General features: G+C 47.9%; 3 protein-coding genes across 3 annotated transcripts; all 3 read right to left on the reverse strand.

Moving 5' to 3' along the window:
- Window positions 1–443: 443 nt before the first annotated feature.
- Window positions 444–2,641, reverse strand: PAOX (polyamine oxidase). The gene is given in 7 exon segments (XM_042863233.1): window positions 444–634; window positions 637–936; window positions 1,040–1,152; window positions 1,289–1,544; window positions 1,650–1,849; window positions 1,932–2,421; window positions 2,491–2,641. Coding segments are annotated over 7 exon segments (1,659 nt in total). The 3' UTR covers window positions 444–485.
- A 404-nt stretch (window positions 2,642–3,045) lies between these two features.
- Window positions 3,046–8,979, reverse strand: LOC122175434 (lipase member M-like). The gene is made up of 9 exons (XM_042863121.1): window positions 8,875–8,979; window positions 7,524–7,641; window positions 6,594–6,792; window positions 5,590–5,697; window positions 4,749–4,896; window positions 4,448–4,594; window positions 3,846–3,917; window positions 3,473–3,538; window positions 3,046–3,339 (listed from the first exon to the last, which is right to left on the reverse strand). The coding sequence occupies exons 1-9, from the start codon at window positions 8,977–8,979 to the stop codon at window positions 3,046–3,048; spliced, it is 1,257 nt and encodes a 418-aa protein (XP_042719055.1).
- A 6,728-nt stretch (window positions 8,980–15,707) lies between these two features.
- LOC122175273 (lipase member M-like) lies at window positions 15,708–21,838 on the reverse strand. The gene is made up of 10 exons (XM_042862791.1): window positions 21,752–21,838; window positions 20,772–20,861; window positions 20,061–20,226; window positions 18,923–19,121; window positions 18,308–18,417; window positions 17,770–17,906; window positions 17,427–17,570; window positions 16,750–16,821; window positions 16,281–16,346; window positions 15,708–15,941 (listed from the first exon to the last, which is right to left on the reverse strand). Exons 1-10 carry the CDS (start codon window positions 21,755–21,757, stop codon window positions 15,708–15,710), a joined length of 1,224 nt encoding a protein of 407 aa, XP_042718725.1. The 5' UTR covers window positions 21,758–21,838.
- Window positions 21,839–23,421: the final 1,583 nt, after the last annotated feature.

Below are 23,421 nucleotides of genomic sequence, written 5' to 3' on the forward strand. Positions count from 1 at the left end.
CAGCGCTCTTTCAGCGTCATGGCGGAGCCGCGGCCCAGCGGGGAGCCTCGGAGCTCAGCGGCGGGTCCAGGCCCAGCGCCCGCCGCGCCCACCGCGGCTCCGCAGTCTCCTTCGCAGCCTACTTCGCAGCCGCCTGCCGCCCCGCAACCCCCCCCGGACGCCGCCCCGCAGCCAGGCCCCGCGACAGCCCCGCTGGACGACACGCGCTTCATGATCGCCGGCACCAACTGGTACTGACGGTCCGCGGAGGACGGGCGGCCGGCGGGCAATAAACCAGGCGGAACTCTGTGGGGAAGGAACCTTTATTACGATCGGGCCGCGGCCCGCGGGAGCTGGTTGAGGCGTTCGGCCTCCCGCCAACCGGATAGCAGCGCGCCGTGCGTGGTGGAATAGAAGGAGCGGTGCGTGGCCTCCCCCGCGAACAACACCTGCAGCGGCTACGGGGCGGGGGTCAGGGCCGGGGGCAGCATCAGGCCCACCCGCGGCTACACGTGCCCACAGCTTGCCTGAGGCCGTCCCTGACGCCGGCCCATTGAGTGGGTGCCTGAGGCCTTGGGGAAATGCCCCATGCCTGGAGGGCGCTGGGATGTGTTCTGCGGGCCACACCTCCCCAGTTTAAGAGATGAGGTGTTCCCCACCCTGTCCCGCCATTCCACACCAAAGGACCCAAGTGACCCCGCACAGAGCTCTGTGCTCCTTGGGCACATGCTACTGCACACCCCATTGCACACTGGAGCTGTCCCAAGTCCCACGCTATTATTACCCTCCATGCCCTTACCCTTGGGTCAGATGCATCCTCGGGCAGTGGCTGTGCCAGTATGTCTATGTCTTCTCCAGAGCTTCCAACAGCCACGTAGCTGTAGGAGCCACGTGTGTAGGAAGTGCTGTGCCAGCAGGAGCGCAGCACACTGCAGGGTGTGGGCAGGTGCGGGTTGCCTGTGGGCCATGGGGCACATCTCAGGCAGGGCCGGACAGAGCCCCCAGCCTGCTGGGCCTCTTCCTGCATATGGAGGTGTTGGGGAGGTGGAGGATCAGGTACCTGTCAGTGTGCGGAGGACCTGGGTCATGGTGCTGAGAACCTCAGCGTCGCTCAGTGTCTCCATGTACTCTGACTCCTTGCCAGCGATGAAGCCACAGAGGACGTGCCCAACCCTGGTGGGGAGAAGGAGCACCCGATGGGAGGTGGGGACTGAGTTGCACAGCCTGAAGCCCTACCTGCTCCAGACCGCATCGCCCTGAAAGACCCCCAAACCAGCACTGCGTAGGGCCAAAGTGCCGGGCCACCTACTGCTCTGGTGGCTGCAGGACCACAAAGCCAACAAGCTTCTTGAACCAGTTGGCCTTCATGTCAGTACTGGGCTCAGCAAGAGGTGATTCGTCCTCCCACACTACTTCCAGCAGCTGCTGCTCAGGCTCCCAGAAGGGCTGCTCAAATTCCAGGAAGATCTTGTTGTTGGTGCCAAAGCCTAGGCGGCGAATAGCCTCTGCCTTCCTCTGAGGCAGGGGAGGCTGGAAAAAGTCCTGATGCCGTTCCTTGAGGAAACCTGCAGAGAGAAGGTGGAGTGGCTTCCTTCCACTGCAACCAGGCCACTTGCCCCAGGGGCTCAGTGGAGTGATGCAGTGGTTGGGCAGGGCCCCTCAAGCCTCACCCAGTGGGACGGTGACAATAACATGGTCAGTGAGAAAAGAGTCACCATCCTCACACTCCACCCGGACAGGGAAGTCCCTGTCTGTGTCCCCCTCCTCACGGAAGGACCCCTGCCACTGGATAGTCCTCACTGGTTTGTTGAGCAGGACGGTGCCCTCTGGCAGGGTCTCCAGCATGCGCTCAGGCAGGCTGCTGTAGCCACTGTAGGAGAGGATAGGACCAGAGACACCTTCCTTCACTGCCACGTACCCCTGCACAGGGTGTTCCCGGTGCTCCTGCTCACCCTGGGAAGGTGCAATCCAGGCCAGGCAGCGAGGTGTACTCCCCAAAGGACCCCAAGGCCACCATGTCCATGCTGTGGGTGCCACTGATGCAGCACTCCAGCTTGAGGCAGGCACTGAGGATGGCCAGCCGCAGCTGCTTGTCATCCTTGTCCTCATCCCAGGCGGAGGCCAGCCGGGTGATCTCTGCCCGCAGGTACTGCCCCACGCTGTTGGCTGGTAGCTCCGACACGCCCGCGAGGGCCTGGGCCGAGCCCAGCAGCTCGCTGAAGAGGCTGCGGGTGCTGCTCACCAGCTCGGGGCTCAGCACCTTCCCTGAGCTACCGTAGGTGATGACAGGAAGCAGCGGGTGTCCCTTGGCCTCCACCCGCTGGTTCTCCTCCTCGGTGGCCCCGGGGCCCAGCAGGCCGTAGCCGGAAGCCAGGCGGAAGACGGGGTTCCCTTCCGAGGGCCCGTGGATCCAGTGAGCGCCCAGCTCTGCCAGCCCTGAGGCTGTGGGAGGAAGGCGGCGTCATCCCGGGGCCGCTGCCACCCCCGCGCCCCGCGCCCTCCGCTCCCTACCGAAGGGGAGGCTGCAGACGCGGCCACCGACGCGGCCCCCCGCCTCCAGCAGCCGCACGCCGCCCGTGCCCTGCAGCCGCTGCGCCGCCCCCAGCGCCGCCATCCCCGCGCCCACCACCAGCACCCGCCGCCCGCCGCCGCCGCGCTCCATGGCGTCCGCCCGCCTCCGGGGCCGCCCCGGATCTCGTGGGGCCGCGCTGCTGTTGAACCTTCACCCCAGGGCTGAGCTGCTGTTTAACCCTCGCCTTAGCACTGAGCTCTGACAATGCACAAAAAATCCCCTTCAAGTTCTTATTTCTGTTGTGTTTTGTGGGGGGGGGGGGGTTTTGGGTGGAGGGTGGTGATGGGGAGGGAGCACCGTGTTTTTGCACGTTTTTCAGCAGGGTGGGAACTTGCAGAGCACCACTGCATAGTGGAGAAGCCATGACCCGGCCCTGGTGAAGACGGGTTCTCCATGCCCCACTCGAGCCCTTGGCCATGAGCAGGGCCAGGGCCCCTCCCAGCACCCCTTGATGCAGCCTAGAAAAATTTGGCTCAGCCATCCCCAGTGTACCGCTATTGGGGTCTGATCACATCCCGCTGCTTCCTCGGGGCACTGCTGAGCTGGGTCTTGCCCTGCTGGGACCCTTTCACCATAGCCACGATGCAGCTGTAGAGGCGTCCAGGGCTGTCCAGGCCCCAGATGAAGTCCCAGTGGTTCCAGTCGGTGATGTGCATGTAGGAGATGAGGTGGGTGATGCGTGGCAGCAGCAGGAGGACATCCCTCTGGTCAGCTACACAATCCTCACCCCCTGACCACACTGCTGTGGGCACAGGCATCTTCTCCAACTGGTAGTAGAGAGGCTTCTCCTGGAGGGACGTGAGAATCATCTGGGAAACCCTACGGGCTCACCTAGCCCCACAGAACACAGGACAGGCTTGGTGTGAGCCTGGCTGCAGGATTGGATGCAGATGTCCTGGACACCAGCACCGCAACCCCTACCTGGTGGTATGCAGCTTGGTTTTTGCTGCCGTAGTCGAAAGCTTTAAACTCTCCAGATGTCTTCACCTGGGGGGAAAGGATAACCATGCAGCGGGACGTGGCAGGACCACCATATGCGTTCCATACCTCAAAGACTCTCAAGGGCTGGCTCCCAGCAGAGCAGCCCAGTGCACACATCTCAGTGCAGTGAAAAAGAGCAAATAATGGGAAACAGAGCAGCTCTGCCTGTATCCTAAGCCCCTTCTGCAGGCTCTGTTTTATCCCTTTCCTCCCTCACAAGTTGCTAGCATCAACACGTGCTGGTCTCTCACACCTGGAGACACCAGGTTCAGAGACCAGCCAAGGGGTGAGGCCATCCATTCAGGGGACATACCTGGGTCCAGTGTATTAAGTTTTTGACAGATGTGCTATCAGGATAGTGGGCTGTGTATACATCTAGCCGGGTCTGCAGGGAAACACACTCAAGATATCATTGCTTGCAGGTGAGTAGGAACAGACACAATGTTTGCCAGATTGTGTTTTCCAAGAGCCTCTACTGTGTTGTGCTGCCTAGAGAGTTAGGTCAGGTTCACAAACATAATTTCAAATTAAAAATCAATTGTTCTTATACAACTCTGGAAGAAGAAACAAACTGTTAGCAACATTTAGCCTCAGCGTTCCCCATGCCCTACCAAACCTCACTTCCTCCAGGGCTAGTAGATGACAACTGGTAGGTCAGCAGTTTTAAGCTTTCCACCACCAAGAGCAGCCCTCCTCCCTGAAACCAGAAGTCTCCAATCCCCAGGAAAGGACACCAACTGTCCCTATGAGGGAAACTCCCTGCAAGGTGCTCTCCCAGAGCCCATGTTCAGCGAGTCCGCAAGGACACCCTGCCCAGCCCAGTGACCATGCACAAATCCTTGGTGGCCACTCGTGGGCCTCCAGACCTTGCTGAGTGCCTTGCTCTGAGTCTGCTGGACTGATGGACAGACGCACCATGTTGAAGTTCTTCTCGTTGAAGCCACCCAGCAGGAAAAATAGGTCGGCACAGGGCTTATGCAGGAGCGGGTGCCTGCACAGGTTAGGAAGAAATCTCCACAGCTTCCTTATCCTCAGTGAGGCATCTGTCTTGCCCAATAGGATCTGGGGAAACAAATGGTGAAGGTAGCTTCTTACATTTCCCTTCCCTAGGCTATTACCTCTGTGGAAATCAGCTGCTTTCTGCTGCTTCAGATGGCCTGGAAACAATGTCCGTTTTCTAGCATTCAGAGGATTAGAGTAGGGGTGAATCTCATACCTGAAGCATTTCGGGTTTTCCGTTAAGAAGGAATGACATTTTCAAGACAGGACTTCTGGCGTGCTTCATCGTTACTACAGGAGCCAGGGCAAAAAAAGTTTTGATTTTCTGAGCCAGTTCTGGCATGGATGAAAATGCTATGAATGCTGAGAAAACAGAAAAACAATCTGAGACTTGTTGGATTTTGTTCAGGTGCTTAGCCCAAGGGTTTGCATGAACCTGCTGCCTATGTCTGTTAATCTGACATCAGTCTGAATTAGGAATCTGGAATTTGTGCCTCTGAACTTTCTGTTCAGTGTTAGTGCTAGCCAGAAAGAGACAACATTTTTATTCCTGTGGTTGACAAAACACTTTAATGACTAACACTAATGGGGCATTCTGCCTTTCACAAGGAGAAAAGAACGGTAGTATCACCTCCCAATGGCTACTTTCATTGTCCCTTAGGTCACCTCGTACCCATGATGGCTTAGCTGGTGGAAAAAAAGCACTGTGATTGGGGTGCACAAGCCTTGAACTCCATGCAAAATGCACTTGTGTTTGGTGTAGAACCCAGCTTTCCAGGCTGGAATTTGCTTTTCAGGGCCTGACTGTGGTCACCTAGCACTTTCCTACTGCTGTAGGAACATGCTGGTCCTCCCATTTCTCCTTTAGGGAGAGCACTGCTGTTGTGTTGCAAGGGACCTTTGAGATGTCTTAACATGCCTGTTTGGTCGCTCACACATGTAGGACCTCCCTGCATTTTCTGCTTACAGATGGCAAAGTGAATGTTTTCGAGGTGGTCCAGGCAACATCTTCCCTGTTTTAGAGAGAAAGGTGATGCCCAACCCCTTCTAACACATCGATAGTGGTACCCTGAGAGTAGCCCACATAGTACAGCTCCTTCTGGCCTGTTTTCTGCAGGACAAAGTTGATCATTGCTGGCAGGTCATATATGGCCATTTCGTGGAAGCTGCAATACAGGAACAGAGCATGAGTTGCAAGGGTATGTACAGAAGAGCTTGACATCTGCAGATAGCTTCTCAACAGAAAGTTTCCATGACCAAGGAGAGCCATAAGGTAGGTGATGCTACACACAGTCCAAAGGCATCTCTCCTGCCATGGCCTCATCCTCCATTGAGAAGACTTAGTCCTTCCATAACCATTGCTAGGAATTTGCAGAGCCTGGTCATCAATACAATACAGTATTTCAGTTGCAATGCATAACTGCAGATCAAGATCTGGTTCTGCAGATCAGGATGCCAGAGACAGGGAGTCCTGTTCCACGTGCCTTTTAGCGTGATGTAGTGTAAGTGCAGATGCACTTCCTTAGCTATTCTACTGCAAGCATATTTATAAGTCTGGAGACAAGTGCTGGGCAGGCAGTAGCAGCTTAAAATGTCTTACTTCAGACTGTTTCTGAGCAGAAGGAAAACTCACTTCCCAGACTATTTCAGAGGAATCATAGAACCATTAAAATCGTTAAGGTTGGAAACTACCTCTAAGATCATCTTGGCCCCTTCACTAACCCACCCTCCTTGTCGTTGGGGACTACATCTAGAAGAGGGGGAGAGATTGCCACTTGCAGGCACCTTGCTGGGAGGACTGGTCTGGGACATCCACAGGCAGTCCTGGATTCTGCAGGGTGGAGACACATGGCATCTGCAGTGAGATACTGGCACCATGTCACTAGGCAGGTCTGCACAGGTGCTTCCAGCCTCCCTGCCTTCAGGCTCCTCTGGCAGGTCTGGGGGTAGCCATTCACCGGACTAGATGCTCTGACTTGCCTGTGTGGAGGCATCAGCCTCCGCCTAGAGGTGGGTGACACACAGGAGAGTTTGCCAGCTTTTGTAATCCACCCCAGCCTACCTGAAATCCCAGAATTCAGTCTGGTCGGGGGAAAGATGCTGGTGTCTTTGGGAACAGCGTGTTCCCCGACTGTTTCCCAGCCACACATCATAGCCAGAGTCTGCTAGTATGAAGCCAAGGCTGTTGTTAGCCAGATTTTCAACCCAATTGCTGCTATCACCAAGTAGCCCATGCTGAAGAAACACAACAGGTCTGGGGCCTAGATATGAAATAAACATCATGTTTTATTGAACCGGAATTCCTCTGCTATTACCAAATTCAGACTACTGTGGCCTCCTTTTAGCACTGTCAGAGCAAATGCAATATTCTTTTGTATTGCCTGGAGGGAGGGTATCAAAACAGGGACATTAAGAAATCTTGGCTGTAGTTGAGTTGCGATTGTCGCAGGCTGAAGAGCTGCTGATGTCTCTACCAAACCTTTCAGGCCCCATGTGCTCATCTCTATGAGCTCAGCACTGCAGACATGGACTGACTGTGACAACCACACACTCTCAGACCTCTAGGTTTGTCACTGAGGTAGTACAGACCTCAAAGACACAAATTTTCAGGGGAAAAATTAAATGAGGAGCTTTCTTAAGATATGTCTGCATCCTTTGAGCCTTTAAACTGAGTTGCTGCTTGATAACATAAGAGGTTCCTGTGCTGTGTGCATGCTTTCCTGTGCTGGTTGCTAAAGACTTGACTGCAAATTGGAGAAGGGCCATGGATTTGGTATTTTTTGCATTAGTGATAAATACTGTCCCAGTAAGGTTCATCCCTTCACCTGGATCTTAGGTAACTGATCGTTAGAATCACAGAACCAATGAATCACACAATATCCTTGAGCTGGAAGGGACCCAACTTGTGGCTCCATAGAGGGCCACCCAAAAATCAAGCAGTGTCTGAGATGTTACACCTGTTTGCTGGCTTCCTTGCCAAATAGAGCCATACCTATGTTCCTAGGATATTCTCTCCCATGAGGAATTCTGTTCAGTTTGACATAGTAACCATCGCGAGTCAGAATTTCATACTCCTCGCTGGGGTACATTCTGTGGCAGATCACTTGGCTCTGGGAAAAGAAAAGACAAGATGTAAGCATGGCATAGCTGGGACAATTGGTTGACACAGAGCACATCCCTCATCATCTGGGATGCCCCTGCTGAGCCAGGAGAACAGTATGAGAAACGTCTCCAGACTGAGTCACCATCCTCACTGTCTTCATTCTCTCTAGCCAAAAGGACTCAGAAACCTGTTGTTGGGAAAAAATCTTTTACCTGAGGTGTACTTTCAGAAACTCACCCCACTTAAATGCTTCTACTGCAGGAAAACATCAAGCAGTGAGGCTACATGTGATGAGATGTTCTGTGTGCTGGTGCTGTGGGCCTGTCTGAAGAGGAGATGTGGCCTGGGGCTAGGATACAGCAGGCCTGAGCATAGCGTGTGCACGTGGATTCCTCTGGAAGCGAGGGCTGAAAACAGAAGAGTTTTCTGACTCTGGCACTAGCAGCAAAACATGCTGTGCTGAGCTTCGAGCCGGCTGGCAGGGCAGAGGAGCTCACAGGCCTACCCAGCCTGCAGGGATGGCTGAAAAGGCCTCCTGTGGTTTGTCACAGGGCTCACAGGGCTTCAGCGTTATCTACACTGAAAATTCAACAGACTGGGATGTTTCAGTCTGGTGAAATCAGTGCGCCTGCTCCTGGGTTGCCATGCCGCTTTTTCACGTGGTTGCTGGAGGCGTTTAATTTCAGCAATTTCATGGCTCAGCTCTTGGATCCATCTCAGTCTGCTGCCTGCGGAGCTGTGCTGCTGGGTCTGCTAGGACCAGGGTCTGTGTGGAGACCTGTGTGAAACCCTCAGCGTGGTGTGCTCATGGGTCTGTGCCCAGTGAAGTACTGCTGGCACTTAGTTTTGGGCTCAATAGTGGGGTTTTAAATCATGGTGGGGCTCCTGCCTTGTCAAGGGGCACAAGCGAATGCCACATATTTGAGCAAGGAGAGAGGAACCTGCAGAACTTTCTACCTCCAAGGAAGAAGTCTGATTCAATCCAAACTGAGGCTGCTGCTGTCTCTAACTAACCTGCTTCTACTAATTGCACTTAATTTGCAGGGAGGATGAGGACTCATTTAGGGTTTCTTAATGATGGCATGGAGATGGCGTAATGCCGTGTGTCACCACAAAAACAGTACACATGGCTACTGCAGCCCTGTCCACACACCCTGCATTCCTCTGTGGCCCCCTCTCACCCAGTTAAATATCTACAAACGTTCAGATAGAGAGGAGATCCAATATTCTCCTGACTTACAACATTCATGAATGTCTCTGGATTTACACTCTTTGGATTCGTCATGACATCATCTGAGTTTGCAGCTGCTTGTGTCAAAAACAGGACTGCAACCAACAACCGCATCTTGTGCCTATGTAAAATACCATTGCCATTTGTTAATAACATTATTATGAATCTCTGGTCCTACTTAGCTCTTCTGGCTGAGCTCCTTAATGTCTGAGGACCACAAATGACAGGCTGCGGTGGGAAAGCAGAGGGTATTCCCAGCTCCAGCTCCCACCAGAGTCCATGCAGGATTCTCTGTGCTCCTCCACGCGGACGGGGTCAAGCAGCAGCAAGACCCATCTTTGAAATTTTAATGGTAAAAAGATTATATAACTGAAGAACTAACATGATGGAAATTGCTATCAGGACAGATGCCACATAAAGGGAATTCATTTTAAGTAAGAGCTTGCACTATGAAGAGGTGTCTGTACTTCTGCTGTTTCCTTATCACTTATCTTTTGCACCCAGAATCCACTATTGACCCAAAGTCTCATGAACCAAAGCTTCTAGAGATTTCTAGGAAGAATATTTATTAAATAAACACAGTTTGAAATAAGCATAATATTTTGAAATGCAAAATATTCTGACTACCTGAGAGACTCCTGCGCTGAGCAAAGATGTATTTATAATACGCAGTTAACATTACATAAGATTTCTAATGCTTTGCCAAGCTCTTAGAATTTAGAGCTTAACTTCTACCTAATAGTGTGAGCCACAGATCTTCTCACCATCCATCTGGGAACATTCTTTCATTCTTCTCCCAGTGGGTCTCACACTTTGAGACATACCTGCCCTCTTAAATATTCCGGATGTTCATAGTTGCTGCCTCTATGGTAATGACAAGAAGCAAGCAACTGAGAAAAAAGCTTTTTCACCCTGAGAATAGCTCCTACATGAATCTGAATTACAGAGGAAAATACATTACCAGGCAGCGCCCACTGTTGTATGATCAGGCTGCGGTGGGAGTGATGGTGTCTCTACCATACCAGCAATAAAAAGAGTCTGCTGTGTCAGAGTCCTTTTACATCAGCATTGTGCTGGTCTACGTCATGTGTCCTCCAATTAAGGGATGCACTGGTCATATATTTGATAACTTCCTCTACTTGGTCTTATGATCATACCTCTCAAGCTTGCAATGAATTACATCTTCAAAAGCAGCCGGGCTTATGTGGCAAGGAATTTCAGCTATGGAGTTTCATCTTCAGCTCATGATATTTGCTGAAGAAAAAAAAAAGCCAAAATGTTTCATTTGGAAAGGATAATTTCCTATCTCCTAGGTACTCTTGAGAATGCTAGAAGAGCTCCTGAGGCAAGCAGAGGACTCAAGACAACTGGAGCACATGGCAGTTATGTTGAGCTGTTTAGCAGCTTTGCAAGACCACAGCAGCATGCTGACCTCTTGATATGCAGTCCAGGGTCTGGGCAGGCTTTGCTGGCTGCCTGGGTGGGAAACACAGGGTGGCAGTTCCGGGTGGCCTCCACAAAACTCCTTAGGCCCGAGGGATATTGTATTTGCAACAGGCAACTCGCAAAACCTCTGCAGCGTTTTTTGGAAAAGCACCAACCTCAGCATCTTGTATATGGACTGCAAAACAGAGGAGAGTTTATGCAATGCCTGTTTGACTGAAGTGCTATGCATTGCACAGAACAATGGTGCTCTTTCTCCACCTTTAGCCCGTGATGTTGTAACCTATGCCTTTCTGTATCTGCTTGGTAGCTGTCTGAAAGACCTGCTGGCTAGCATGTGCTCTGCTTGTGTACATTTTCTGGACAAGGATTAAGTTGGCTTCTGATCTTCCCTTCTGCCTCCATTAGATAGTAGCTATCCGGGGGAGTTACCAGATACTAATAGTAAATATTGCTAGAGATACAATATGAAATTTTGCACTGGTACTTATTGTATCTGTGGTAGAAAGAAGAGAAGTTGCCAACCAGGAGCAGCCTTTTACTGAGAATGGAGACCTTAGTAGTTTCTGAGATTGGCAGATCAGAACTGGGTGTTTTGACATATAGATGCAAGTGCAGAAAAGAATAGCACTGTTGTGATTCTGTTGTGCGTGTCCATTTGGCAGAACTGTGAGTCATCAGTGGTGTTAACCTACTATGTCAGGGCTTCCTGATGCATGGTAGGGTGTATAACCAAATATTAAGTAGACTATCATGGACATCTTAAAATTAAACTGTATAATCATGCTCATGGGATGTTCATACAGTACTGTTGTAGGAACTAATGAAAGAAAAGGCAAGACTGCTTAGAAACAGAATGACATTTTATTTGATTTCCTAAGCAAGTAAAGAATCAATCACTATATTCATATCACATATTAATTCTCATCAGGGCCAAGATATATGTGCCCAAGTGCTCTGGCCAAGGTCACCTGCATCTGACATGGAAGGCAAGGTTTGCCAGCTGTTGGGTCCTCAGTGTGCCTTCTGGGTTCCTCTTAAGTCCCAAGGTCAGCTTGTTCTTGGACAGACATCTGAAATCATTTAGGAGTTGAAAGATACTGTAGTGTGGTAATTTGCCTCCAAATCTTATTTACTTCTTATCTTTATATTAGACAACATTGCTGATGAGCATCTTTCATTTTCTTGTTTGGGATTGTAACTTGTCCTCCTCGTGGGATAAAAGGAACAGCCCATGAGATGTGCTGCATCCCCTCTGCTGCTGTTCTGTTGTCAGGCTACCAACAAGTCATCTTTTCTGTGGCACATGAGAGCACAAGCAACTGTTTCTCAGCTCTCACCAGCTTGATTGTTGTTAATCACATCCTTGGAAATCAGTGCATGCCATTCCTCTAACTCTTGCTCTCGTGCTTCTGATGTTTTTACACACGTGCAAGCTGCCAGGTGGTATGCTCAGTGTGTTTGTCATACCTTCTCAGTGTTGACGCTTGCCAAGCACAAGGGTAAGCAAACACAAGTAGGGAGATACTTGACTAGCTGACATCTGGTCCTGGCATCCTGAGCTCAGAAAAACAACATAATTCTGCTTTTTTAGCAATAAGGGAACATCAACTGTTGTGTAATCCTGGCCAGATAAACATAATTTCCTGTCAGTATCCTTGAAGAACCTTGGTCAAGCAAAAAAAAAACTGGTGAGGAAAATCGCATTTATCTGGTGCTACCTCTCATTTAAAGTCCCTCCATGTGACTGCGTTGTCTCCATTATCTCTGATTACACAGTTTATAGGGGCATTACCCATGCTAGAGTTGCATAGTCAGGCTAGATGTAATAGCGAATTATTTTCACAACACCTTGCCAGAATTATTCATGCAATCATTTCACTGTCATGAAACTGAATCAACAAATGCACACATTTTGTAAAGCTTATTGCAAAATAATTATGATATGGTTACCCAGGATTTCTCTCAGTTATTTTCTTCCCCTCATTCTGTGTTCTGGTGACCCCAGAAGAACCCTGAACATCTTACGCTCCTCTGGTCATTCCTAATTGTACAGTTGGCTTTAAAGCAAATTTAAAGCTAAAGTAGATTGGTCTGTTCATGAGCAGACCTGAGCACTTCAGAAAACTTAATAATTAGTAATATTACTAAAATATTATTTTTTCAAATTTGTTCTTGGACCTTTTTTGTTGATGGAAAAAGACTAACTTAGGATCAAGGCAATTCAGGAAGCAGTAACATCCCACAGTTACAGTCTGGGACAGATTGCAGCAGTCAGGAGCGGAGACCTGCTCAGGCTGGTGAAGAGCATTGGAGGTGGTTAAACCTGACTGTGATTTTGGCTAACCATAACTTGTCATGGGCACATACAGTTCCCATCTGCTTAAAGTACCAACACACAAAACCACAAGTCTCGGGGACCAACTGCCCAGTCCATCTTCAAGCACTTATCTAACAGTCTTGGAAATAACATAGGAAATAACACAGAAATTGCTCGTGGTTCCTACATTAAGAAAGATACGTGTCCCCAAGAGAATGAATTAAATCTTCTCAGAAGATTCACATTAAGCCTGAATCTTCTCAGAAATGCCAGTGACTGCAGATGATGTTTTTCAGGCTTGCTGTTAAGGATCAAAACAACATGAAAAGGCAGTGCACCATCTGACATGACTTGATGAAACCCTGACTGGATTGACTGGATGACTGGATTAATCCCAGTAAAATTTAGTTTCTAAATAACACCACAGAGCAGTCAGTTGCTTAAATTAGATATCAAAACAATCCTAGGATTACTTACAAAAGTGCATCTCCATTTCAAGCCTGTGCCTCTGTAATCTTTAAGGTGGAATGGCTTCATGAAACACCTTCTGTATGGACACAGCTGAGCACATGAGCCTGCTGCTTTTTTCACATTGATTGTGATGATGATAGAAAATTACAGGCCATAAAATATGGTGCAATTACTGTATTTTGAGTGGGATGTAACACAGTTTTAAGCCTGTCCTGCCTCTCATGCCAAACATGAACAGATCAAAAATTGTTCTGTCTGAAAACATCTGGAAGAAGGTTAAGTCAGTGGCTACATAACCAATATCCTTCACATGTGCAGGTGTATGGCTGAGGTTTGGTCACACATGGAGGATAAACAATCTCAAGACATTCACATGGGGAGCAAGGTGCCTGAATGTCCTTGTTCTTGTGAGAGAAAACTCCAGCTCCAAAACAATAGGCTTGAGATGAGCAAGGACTCAGTCCCTGCAAGACCAGCACAGCTCTCCAGAGAACCCTTCTATTGACTGAGGCAATTTGAGATGACAGAACATCATAATATTCATGTTGCAAGCACCTTGCTTATTCGCTGTTTTCTTTTCTTTCAAAATGCACCGGCTTAGCAATTGCTGAACCTTTAACAAACAAGTACCAGTTCCATCTGGAACTTTCAGACCCTGGTTTGGGAAGAATTTCACCAGAACACTCCACCATGGGAATGGACTGAAACAGTGCAATATGAACTTTGTTTTGGATGAATACAGAATTGAAAGAAACATTGAAGAACGAACAGAATGAAAAAGAGCCGAAACACTGCAATTCTTAGGAACTTTCAGACTTAAAAATTTAATAATTTTAAATTAAAATATATAAGTTGCTATTCAAAAGTCTGGGTGTTTATGTGCAAGGACAGGAAACTCATGTGTTTGCATGCTCATTCATTGCATGAACACAATGCATTACTGGAGGAATGCTGCTTTAAGGCAAAGCCCTGCACTAAATAACTAATTACACAGAAAGGGGTGTCATTACAAAAATAAAAAGGGAGGTAGCTAATCACTTTAGCTCCCTCCAGTACCTAAAGGGGCCTACAGGAAACCTTGAGAGGGGATCTATCAGGGAGTGTAATGATGGGATAAGGGGTAACAGCTTTGAACTAAGAATGTGGAGATTTAGGTTAGATATGAGGAAGAAAAACTTTACTCAGAGGATGGTGAGGCTCTGGAACAGGCTGCCCAGAAAAGTTGTGGATGCTCCATCCTTGGAGGGTCTCAAGGCCAGCCTAGATGTGGTCCTGGGCAACCTGGTCAGGTGGGAGATATCCCTGCCCGTGGCAGGATTTGTAGCTAGGTATTCAGTAGTGTCCTTCAAGCCAAACCATTCAATGGTTCTATTAATCTATAGATCATATGTAACCTATAGCTTGATTCCTACACCCCAAGAACACCTCGGCCAGTTCTGTTTGTTCTGCAGTCAGTTCTAGCTCTAAGGATAGAAAGTGAAGATCTTCACACTTTTGATGATTTCCTTATACTCTAACAGACTCTGCTGCAGCTTGCCAAAAGCAATGTGCATCAGCAGCCCCATTCCACCCCTTCTAGATACTTGGGTGAAGGCATGCTGCTTGGACCCACAGTTTGTCTTTGGAGAGTGGCCATCTCATGCTCCTTACCCTTTCTAAACCTCCAGACTGCCTCCTGCAACCTGCCTCGTCCCTCATCCTCATACAGCTATGCTGAAATCTCCATGTTGCTCCAGAGGTTTAAGGGAGTACAATCACACAGAGCCCAGAGGACCCTATCTTACTTTATTACTAATTTTCATACGTGTATTTGGAAAAAGGGCCTTATCCTTTGCCCTGCTTGCTCCTAGACATATTTTAAGAGTAAATTACGCAAACTGGCAAATTCACAGTTCCTCCCCTAATCAGTATCTTACTACAAAGTGTAATCCAGAAGCTGAAAACAGAGTTAGACTTATTATAGGCTTCCACCAGACTCTTCTCTCTTACACACAAGGAAGACAAAAGCATTTCCTGAAACTCAGCAAAACTGAATTTTCCACCTGAGTTTGTACCTTGGGAATAGTACTTAAAAGGATGCAAAGTGGTCTTTCTTGGTAAATCTTGAAAACCCTGTTACACATTATCAAGTTTAGGCTTATCTACATCAGCATCTGCCAGCTCTTGTAATCATCACCGGCCAGATAGCTTCTAGGTACAGTGATCCCAACTGGTGAAACATCAGCATCCAGTATAGAGCAGAGCTACTGCGCTGCTGTTTGTAGCTGGGAACGCCCAGAGCCCACAGCACTGGTCAAGAGCTCCACGGAAATTGCTTCTGTCTTGAAATCCATGAGCATGAAAGGCTCAGAGCCCAAGGTCCATGCCCAACTCCTTCAAGGACCTCCACCTACTTAATTAACTTAAATCCTACACAATTCTATGATCATTGGATTGGCCAATTTTCCTCACTTGCCAGACTGATATAAACCCACAAGTGCAGCACCGCAATGAGCCCTTCCCCGTTTCCCTACCCCCCTCGCCCCCCTTTTTTTTTCACATGAAGAAGGTAAAGGAGAGAATGCCCAAAGGTAAAGGAGAAATCAGAATTACTGCGACTATCCCACCTCTAGGCGTTCTTCTTCATCAGTTCAAGAATTTCTTTGTATATTTGTTCATATACCTGCATACCCCAAAGGAAATCAAAGTGGACAAATTCAGGAATGTACTTTTTGTACGCCACATTGGTTATACGAGGCAGTGTTATATTTACATCTTCAGGGGCAGAAATCCAGTCCTTGCCACCAAACCATGCAGCAAGTGGTGCTTTCATATTTTCTAGCTCATAGAAGGGCGGTGTGCTCTGGAAAATGAATAACATTGCCTAAGGTCTGGGAAGTCACAGGCAGATTGAAAATTCAAAGTACTCTTGATTGCTGCTTAGGATTTCCTTTCTCTCTCAATAAATGCATGTCAGTGGAGGTCCTAACTGTGCCTTGAACTGTCATACTTCTTACCAGAGTTTTGAGAAATCATCAGTGAATGGCATTGTTCAACCCCCTAGTGTAAGAAAGGTACAATCCCATATAATCATACAAGGTAAAGCCCATAAAATTAGGTCTCAGTCACAGCAATAATTACATTTGAATTTTTGTTTTGTTTTGTTTTCTTAAACTGACAAATGAGAATAGATTTCTCTTACCTGGTTGTAGTGAAGCATGTTGTCACTTCCATAATCATAATATTTGAATTCCCCTGTTTGATAGAGCTAGAAGAGGAAGAGAGCTATGTTAATTTTCCATACATTACACGGGACCACAAGAGAAACAAAAGCGGGTGAGGAAGGATAACTGGTAGCTTCAAACATCAGTGAGAGGCTATTTGTGATTGCTTATTCTGTTAAGAGCATGAAAGAACAGAAGCAGAACAACACTTGTGAAACTGACATAAATCAAATTTCCATCTTGCCTCAGGGTGGACAGCACGACTTGGGGAGGAGGCTTGTCTTTTGGGACACAGAAGCCACAGAAATGCACAGTTCACCTAGCTTACATCCATTACCTAGGGAAAGTAATGAAGCATTTTATCTGAGTATCGAGAAGAGATTCTTGGCAGCTTAGAGAGAAGAATGTGAGCCCTGGTTGCTCTCATTCAACAGGAAGAAATATTACCTGGCGCCAATGTAACATGTTTTTTAGGGATGTTGAATCAGGGTAGTGGGACAGGTAGACATCTATGCGGCTCTGCAAGAAACCGTTGGAGACATTTATTCTCTGTGCAGAGGGAAATCTCATGAGGAATACATCTGACCCAGTCCTGTAGCCACACAACAAGTCTATTACACAGGCTAGCTGGGGCTCTTATTTGCACAAAGTGCTTTGTCTTATCTCTGTGAAGGCACAACTCAACCCTGTGCCGTGCAAACCCACACTGCAGGCAGCAGAATGAAGTGTGCTACAGAGCTCCCTTCAGTGAGCCTAGCAACTTTCATGGGATGTCAGGTCACATTGCAAGTCTACGTGGTTTCAAATCAAAGTAAAAATCTGACTCTTGTAATCCAGATCCTGTTGCAAAGACAGTGTGCAACACATCACAGATTTCTCCTTGTTATTTCTCAAGCACTCCCTGCTTGGGAAATTGAGGAATAACATCAACACTTTCCTTGAGAAATAATAGACCAGCTCCCACCCCAACTCTGTTCTGGGGATCTGTGGTGCGAGTGGCCAGCACCACAGTCTGTTCCATATCTAAAAGCTGATAAGAACAGGACAATGTTCTTTTCATGACTGCACATCCACACAACAACAGAAAACTGGATCACTTCAGAAGTAATCTGGAGGATACGTACCACGTTTAAGCTGTTGGTAAACCCACCAGGCAAGTACAGGACCAAGGAGCAGAAGCTTTTGAAGAATGTGTAGCTGCACAAACGTGATGTCACTTGCCTCAGGATCTCATCCTTATCAAAGACCACTGTGCGTCCTAAGATGAGCTGTGAAGTTCAAAGGCATCGATTGTTGTAGTTTACAATGCTTCGGCAGCACTTAGAGGAAAGTTTGCAGAGCCAGGACAGCACTCATGATGGAGATGATGGAAACCAGCACCCTTGCATTGTGCAGCTGACCCTGGTCAGGAAACCTAAGAACGAGGTTTTGTCTATGGAACTAGAGGAGTGCCAAGGGAGGACCCACCTTAATCAGACCCTCGGGAAGATCAAACACTCTGACCAAGGGTGACTTCATATTTGAGCTTGTGGTGATAGGAGCCAGGGCAAAAAACATCTTAATTTTGCGATCCAGCTCAGGAATGGAAGAAAATGCAATGAAACCTGTAGGAGTGAGAAAAAATTAGACCCTGCCCTGCTACTTATGCATGAGTTTTGACTTAAGAATTAGACCCTGCCCTGCTATTTATGCATGATTTTTGACTTGAGATGCCTGTGTCCATTGTAAGAACCCCTGGAGCATGCTGATATCCTGGAACATGCAGATATGAGGGCATGTTGGTGTCCCGACTGGGACCCTTTACTGCTGGTACATTTCAGCTCCCAGCTTGACTGTTGAGTCCATCTGCATCTCCCACAGCCCCTTCTTGAGGCTCTGACAGTGGTGGGATACATCAAAAGTCATTGTCACAACCAGTTTTGGACCACCAATGCTCAAAATTTTTCCATTAATGCAAATTTTTACCCACTCACATCCAACTTAAATCCAGTGCCCTTGTAAGTACCTGTGGTCGTGCCTTGAGAGTAAGCCACGTAGTATAACTGCTCCTGTCCTGTTTTCTGCAGAATATAGTTGATTGTTGCTGGAAGATCATACATGGCCATCTCATGAAAGCTGCAGTGGAGACATAAGCAAATTACTGTTGCTGATCTTGAACACTGAGGGTGACAGGCATGTGATAACTTTTGCAAAGTGGCATTCCCACCAGCATGTTTGCTGGATCTGTGCTACTACTGCTGAGTGGCAATGTTAATTTGCTATTTGTTCCCATTAAACAGTAGTACATTTACTCTGGAAAGTATCATCTGCTCTTATCACTTGGAGGAGCCCCAGAAGCTCTTCAGACATTTTGGAGCAGTCATTCATTTGCAGGAAAAGGCTAAAAGAGCTGTGGGTACAATTGACAGGCTGTGTTAGGGAAAGGCTATTCGGAGATCCGGCTAGGGCTGGGGCAGACACAGGCACTCCGATTGGATCTTGGTGATAGAGCCACTTCTCCAGCTTAGGGAAACTGCAGGACCAGGATCAGAGCCTAACAGAAAGCACTGGATCCCGTCCACCTTTCCAAAAGCACTCCCAGGAAGATCTAGTGACATTTCTGTAGCTTCAATTAAAATACCTGTAAGATGAATATTTCTCACTGTGAAATTCAAATTCTTTGTGCTTTCGTGACCAGCTGTTCCCCCTGCTGTTTCCTATCCAGACATCATAGCCAGCATCTGCAAGGATGAAGCCCAGGCTTCTGTTGGGCAGGTTTGTAACCCAGTTACTGCCCTCCAACACCAGGCCATGCTGCAGGAGCACTGCAGGTTTGGGAGCTGAAAGGAGAAGCAAAAGATTGTTTTCTCCAGCTGCTAACATAAGTCACCATTTACACTTCAGACAATTTTTTGGCACCACCCCGATGGAGAATTGACTATGGTGCACAGCACAGTCCCATCACAAGAGACATAGGTACTGGGGGGACCAAGAGAATCTCCACCCATTTCTGCTTGCCATATGGCAGATCCCAGATCCCAACTAAGAACTTTTAGACGAAGGGTCAAAAAAGCCTGAACTGCTATAGAGTAGAAGAGCGTATAGAAAAATTTAGTTTGGAAAGGACCTCTTTGCTCCAACCCCTGGTGAAAAGGGGTAACTTTTTTTTGAACTTAAGACTGCAGGTCTTATAAGACCTGCATTTCTGCCCTGGGCAGCTGAGGACCTGAATGGACATCTAGTTGCTTTTTATACTTCCTTGTCAAGTTCATATTCCAATTCTCCCATTTTCCCAGGAGAGTGACAGCCTGCCAAGACTGGGACATTACCCTCTCCACTTTGAAACAGTGGTGCAAGTGATGCAAGTTATGGCAAGAAAACCATCAAAATGGTGAGACAGCATCAGATTGGATATTGATTTATTATGGCTAATAAATGACTCGTAATTGCTCCACCAGGAATACCTTTACCCAGTACATGGGTCCATAATCCAGCTTCCTTTGTGCCTCACATCATGGATTTGGCTGGCTTTGAAAGTTTGAGGTGAGATTTCTTTCTTAATTTTCCTTATCATTCTATTCCTCTTTGCAGTAGTTCCCACAGGACCAACAAAGTTGGCATGGTTGACATCTGCATTTCTTACTCTCTTGAAGGCCATCTCTGCAGGGATGCTTCGCTGAGGACCCAGCCAATGGTGAAGAAGCCCTGCTCCTGGCCTCCTCCAACCAAGGAATGTTTTTGGGGCCCCAGGGCCCAGCAGACCTTCTTGTGGCACTTACGGTGGCAGAACATGCTGGATCCCGGTGTTTCTGCTTCATGGGAGGCACTCATGCTTCCTGAGTTGTCTTTGCCATGAGGAATCCTCTGTAAGGTAAGGTAATAGCCATCTTCTGTCACCACTTCATGCTCTTCATAGGGGTACCCGTGGTAGTGAACAATTTCACCCTACAGGAAGGAAATGACAACATTGGACAGGTCCTCAGGGGGTCTCCATCCCAGAGCAGAGCCACACCAAGCCATGGATGCCCTGAGGCAAAATACTGTTGTCAGCAGGGGATTGGAATAGTGACCTCCCAGTGTCCCTTCCACCCACACTGTGTAAACACCATGACTTCAGTGAAAACCTTTGGCAGCAGCAAGTTTCTCAAACTCCCTGAACAGGTCTGGTAAAGAAGGGCCCACAACTGACTTTCATTTTGCAATCAGTGCTTGTGAAGACTCAGGCAGCAACAAGAGCAAAGTTCCAAGCCTGGACCAAACCTGTTCACCTAGCTGAGCTCCTTAAAAAGTCTGCTGTAAATCTCAGTGTACATATGCAGTGTAGACAAAAGCTTTCATAAACCCCTGTCTCAAACCCTGGTAAAGGTGTACATGCAGAGACCACAGGTCTTACTTAGGCCATGACAGTAAGTAACTTGCATGCCTGAGATTTGGGCTTTTTAGGAGAACGGATAACAGCAAGAAGAGAGCAGAGGGAAGTCAAGACTTACAACGTCCATAGACACTTCAGGGCTTGCACTGGAACTTTCAGTAATACAGATTAAGTAAGTAATGGCGATGAACAGCCACATCATGGTTCTCTGCAAAATATCATCAACATGGCAAACAGGCAAGACATTGATTTCACTGACATAGAAGATAGGGATGGCATTTGACAAGTGCTATACTTTTGTTAGGACATTAATACAATCCCTAGACAGATAATTTTCAAGTTGAAATTCTCCAAATTGTTCTAAAAAGTTTGCTTATCTTGAGCAACCTTGAATAATGCCAGAGTCTAAACTACATCTCATTTTAACCACAAGTTCTAAGTCAGATCCTTTCATTTAGAAAAATAACTTACATGCACATTCACATCTGATTATACATCTTCACCCACTGGAGAAAATCTGGTCTTTGAGGGGACTCCTCATTTTAACTGATGTTTTGGATAGTCAGAAGAATAGATTATTTGCTAGTTGATCCAGTCAAAAGTAAATCACCCACTTCTAAATTTCAGGACAAGAGAGGCTTCGTTTATAACATAAACTTTTTGTTAGGTGATTGTTAGAGTTGAAGGTAGGATTTTAGAGACTAGGACACACTGGATTTGCTCTGGTTTCAAAATAGAATGTTGCAGGTTTTTTAAGTCTTGGAAAAAGAGCCGTGTCAAGCACCAGCCAAACGCACGGGTGGATTGGCATTGGCATGCCCATATGTTGCATCCATCCCACTTGCAAAATATCTTCTTGGCCACAGATAGCAGTTTGCACTGCTCTCATTTCTTGTATCAAAAAGCATAGCAAGGGTGGACAGAAAGAATTTCTGGGATGCAACATCACAGGCATGCTATGCAAATTCAAGAGAAGAGCCTGGCGTGGGATGACCATCCAGGGAAAACATTCCTTTTGTAAAGTTAAACCCAAAGAACACTCCTCTCAGCAGCCCCTGGTGAACCCCAAAAGGATTAGCAAAGAGAAACCCCACTCACCAGCATGTTCTTGACCCCAAGACATCAAAACAGGGAGCATTACCTGTTGGGTCAGCTTCAGTAGGATGGATTCCTTCTTTCCTCAGGTCCACTCTTGCCAAGCTGTTATCCCCTCTGCTCTGTGCACCCAGGAGTGCCACGGGTCACTTCTCCCCTAATCCTTTCTTCCACTAGGGTGTAATTTACCTGAGGGCTGGAATCACTCTGGAATGAGAAACCCCTCTGACATGGGCTTGTGTGGGAATATTTTTGGGGTGTTGAAGAACAGGCAAGAATTGTAACAAATTGGTTATTCCCATCTGAAGCAGCACAGCATAATCCAGTGTTGCCTGTGACCTCAGTGGAGCCAGTAGGTTGCCCTCAGACCACTCTCCACCTGCATTGGCTTGGATCTGCTGTATGGAGAGGGAAGAGACTGGGATGAAGCTGCCCTCTGCTCCCACCTGTATGTTCACACTGGCTGAAGACACTCTTTGTAGAGACAGCGTGGGCTGCGGGTGGATTTTTGGCAGCACTGCCTTCCAAGATGCCTCCACTCCTCACCAAGCTGCCCACACACCTGCACGTTGCAGCAAACTGGCTTTCAGGGAGCAGCACACGCTGGGGCTTCATCTGACTCCATTCCCTCTCCTGTTGTTGATACTTGACAGGTCTGGCCAAGCAACTCTTGCTAAAGGGCAGGCATAAGCTCTTTGGGAAGCCTAAGTATCAAGCTCACCTCGATCCTGAGCTGTAAGTACTGCTTTTCACCACAGAGGAGCTGAGGCAGAACCAGGAGCCCTCCCAGCCTCACCACGAATAGTGAGTCAGATCCACGTCTGATTGGTCTCTGTAGGGAAAGGAGGAAAAGCAGAAAAACAGGATCAAGAATGTGAGGGTGAGAAACCACGCCTCCTGCCAACCAGCAGCTGTCAAGATGAGATACAGCTCACCTTCCTTTTGGGGAGGGGCCATCAGAGAGACTCCTGGCCTGGCTACAGGCTCTTCTGGCCCAGCTATGGGCGCTCCTGAGGTAGCTATGGCCTCTCCTGGTCCCTCTCACCACGTATGGAGCTGTATTAATTCCCATACTAGTTGAGCCTGATGGAAGGAGAGCAGAGGAGTTAAACCTTGTGCTCCCAGCATTTTCCAGCCCATGGCACACAGTCTGGATGCACTCTTGCTGTGGGATGGGGACTTTCCAGAGATGATCCAGTACATCTGCCAAGGCTGCTGCACTACGAGGCAGAACATTTTCCCCAACCCCTCTGTCCCGTTCCCTGCCCATATCTCACTGCCAGCACTGCAGCCCCACAAATAAATCCTGATCCCCCTAAAGCACTGATAACATAGGGCTGGAAAGCCTCCAGAATGACCCCAACAAGCCAAGAATTATTGCATGGGCTCTTAGGGCATGAACGAGCCCATAAAATCAGCTACAGAGATCTCCTGAAGCATCCGCATCAGCTTGCTCAGAGGCTTATCTGCCATCTGCTGAAATAAGACTGCGTGCTGCAGCCTGTAGTGGATAGGACATCTAGGCTGCATTTGCATATCCAGTCATCCATAGCATTGCAGAAGGGGTTTCTATCCAGCAACTGCAGCTTCAACCTGACACACTTGCTGATATTTTTATTCTTGTCTTCTCCTTTCTCCTAAACAAACAAACAAACAAACAAACATAAAAAAAA

Source organism: Lagopus leucura, unplaced genomic scaffold, assembly GCF_019238085.1.
Source record: "Lagopus leucura isolate 7727_CA_CO unplaced genomic scaffold, USGS_WTPT01 Super-Scaffold_739, whole genome shotgun sequence".
Lineage (NCBI taxonomy): Eukaryota > Metazoa > Chordata > Aves > Galliformes > Phasianidae > Lagopus > Lagopus leucura.

Bases quoted from the DNA above. Each gene is read 5' to 3' on its own strand.
- LOC122175434 (XM_042863121.1), bottom strand. From the start codon at position 8,979: ATGCGGTTGTTGGTTGCAGTCCTGTTTTTGACACAAGCAGCTGCAAAC. The intron at 7,642-8,874 runs GTAAGTCAGGAG...TTCTTTTCCCAG, and splicing joins CAGAGACATTCATGAATGTT to AGCCAAGTGATCTGCCACAG. The intron at 3,340-3,472 runs GTAGGGGTTGCG...ACGTCCCTCCAG, and splicing joins ACCAAGCTGCATACCACCAG to GAGAAGCCTCTCTACTACCA.
- LOC122175273 (XM_042862791.1), bottom strand. The intron at 20,227-20,771 runs GTAAGTCTTGAC...TCCTTCCTGTAG, and splicing joins CTGAAGTGTCTATGGACGTT to GGTGAAATTGTTCACTACCA. The intron at 16,347-16,749 runs GTAATATTTCTT...TTCCTCTTCTAG, and splicing joins ACATGTTACATTGGCGCCAG to CTCTATCAAACAGGGGAATT.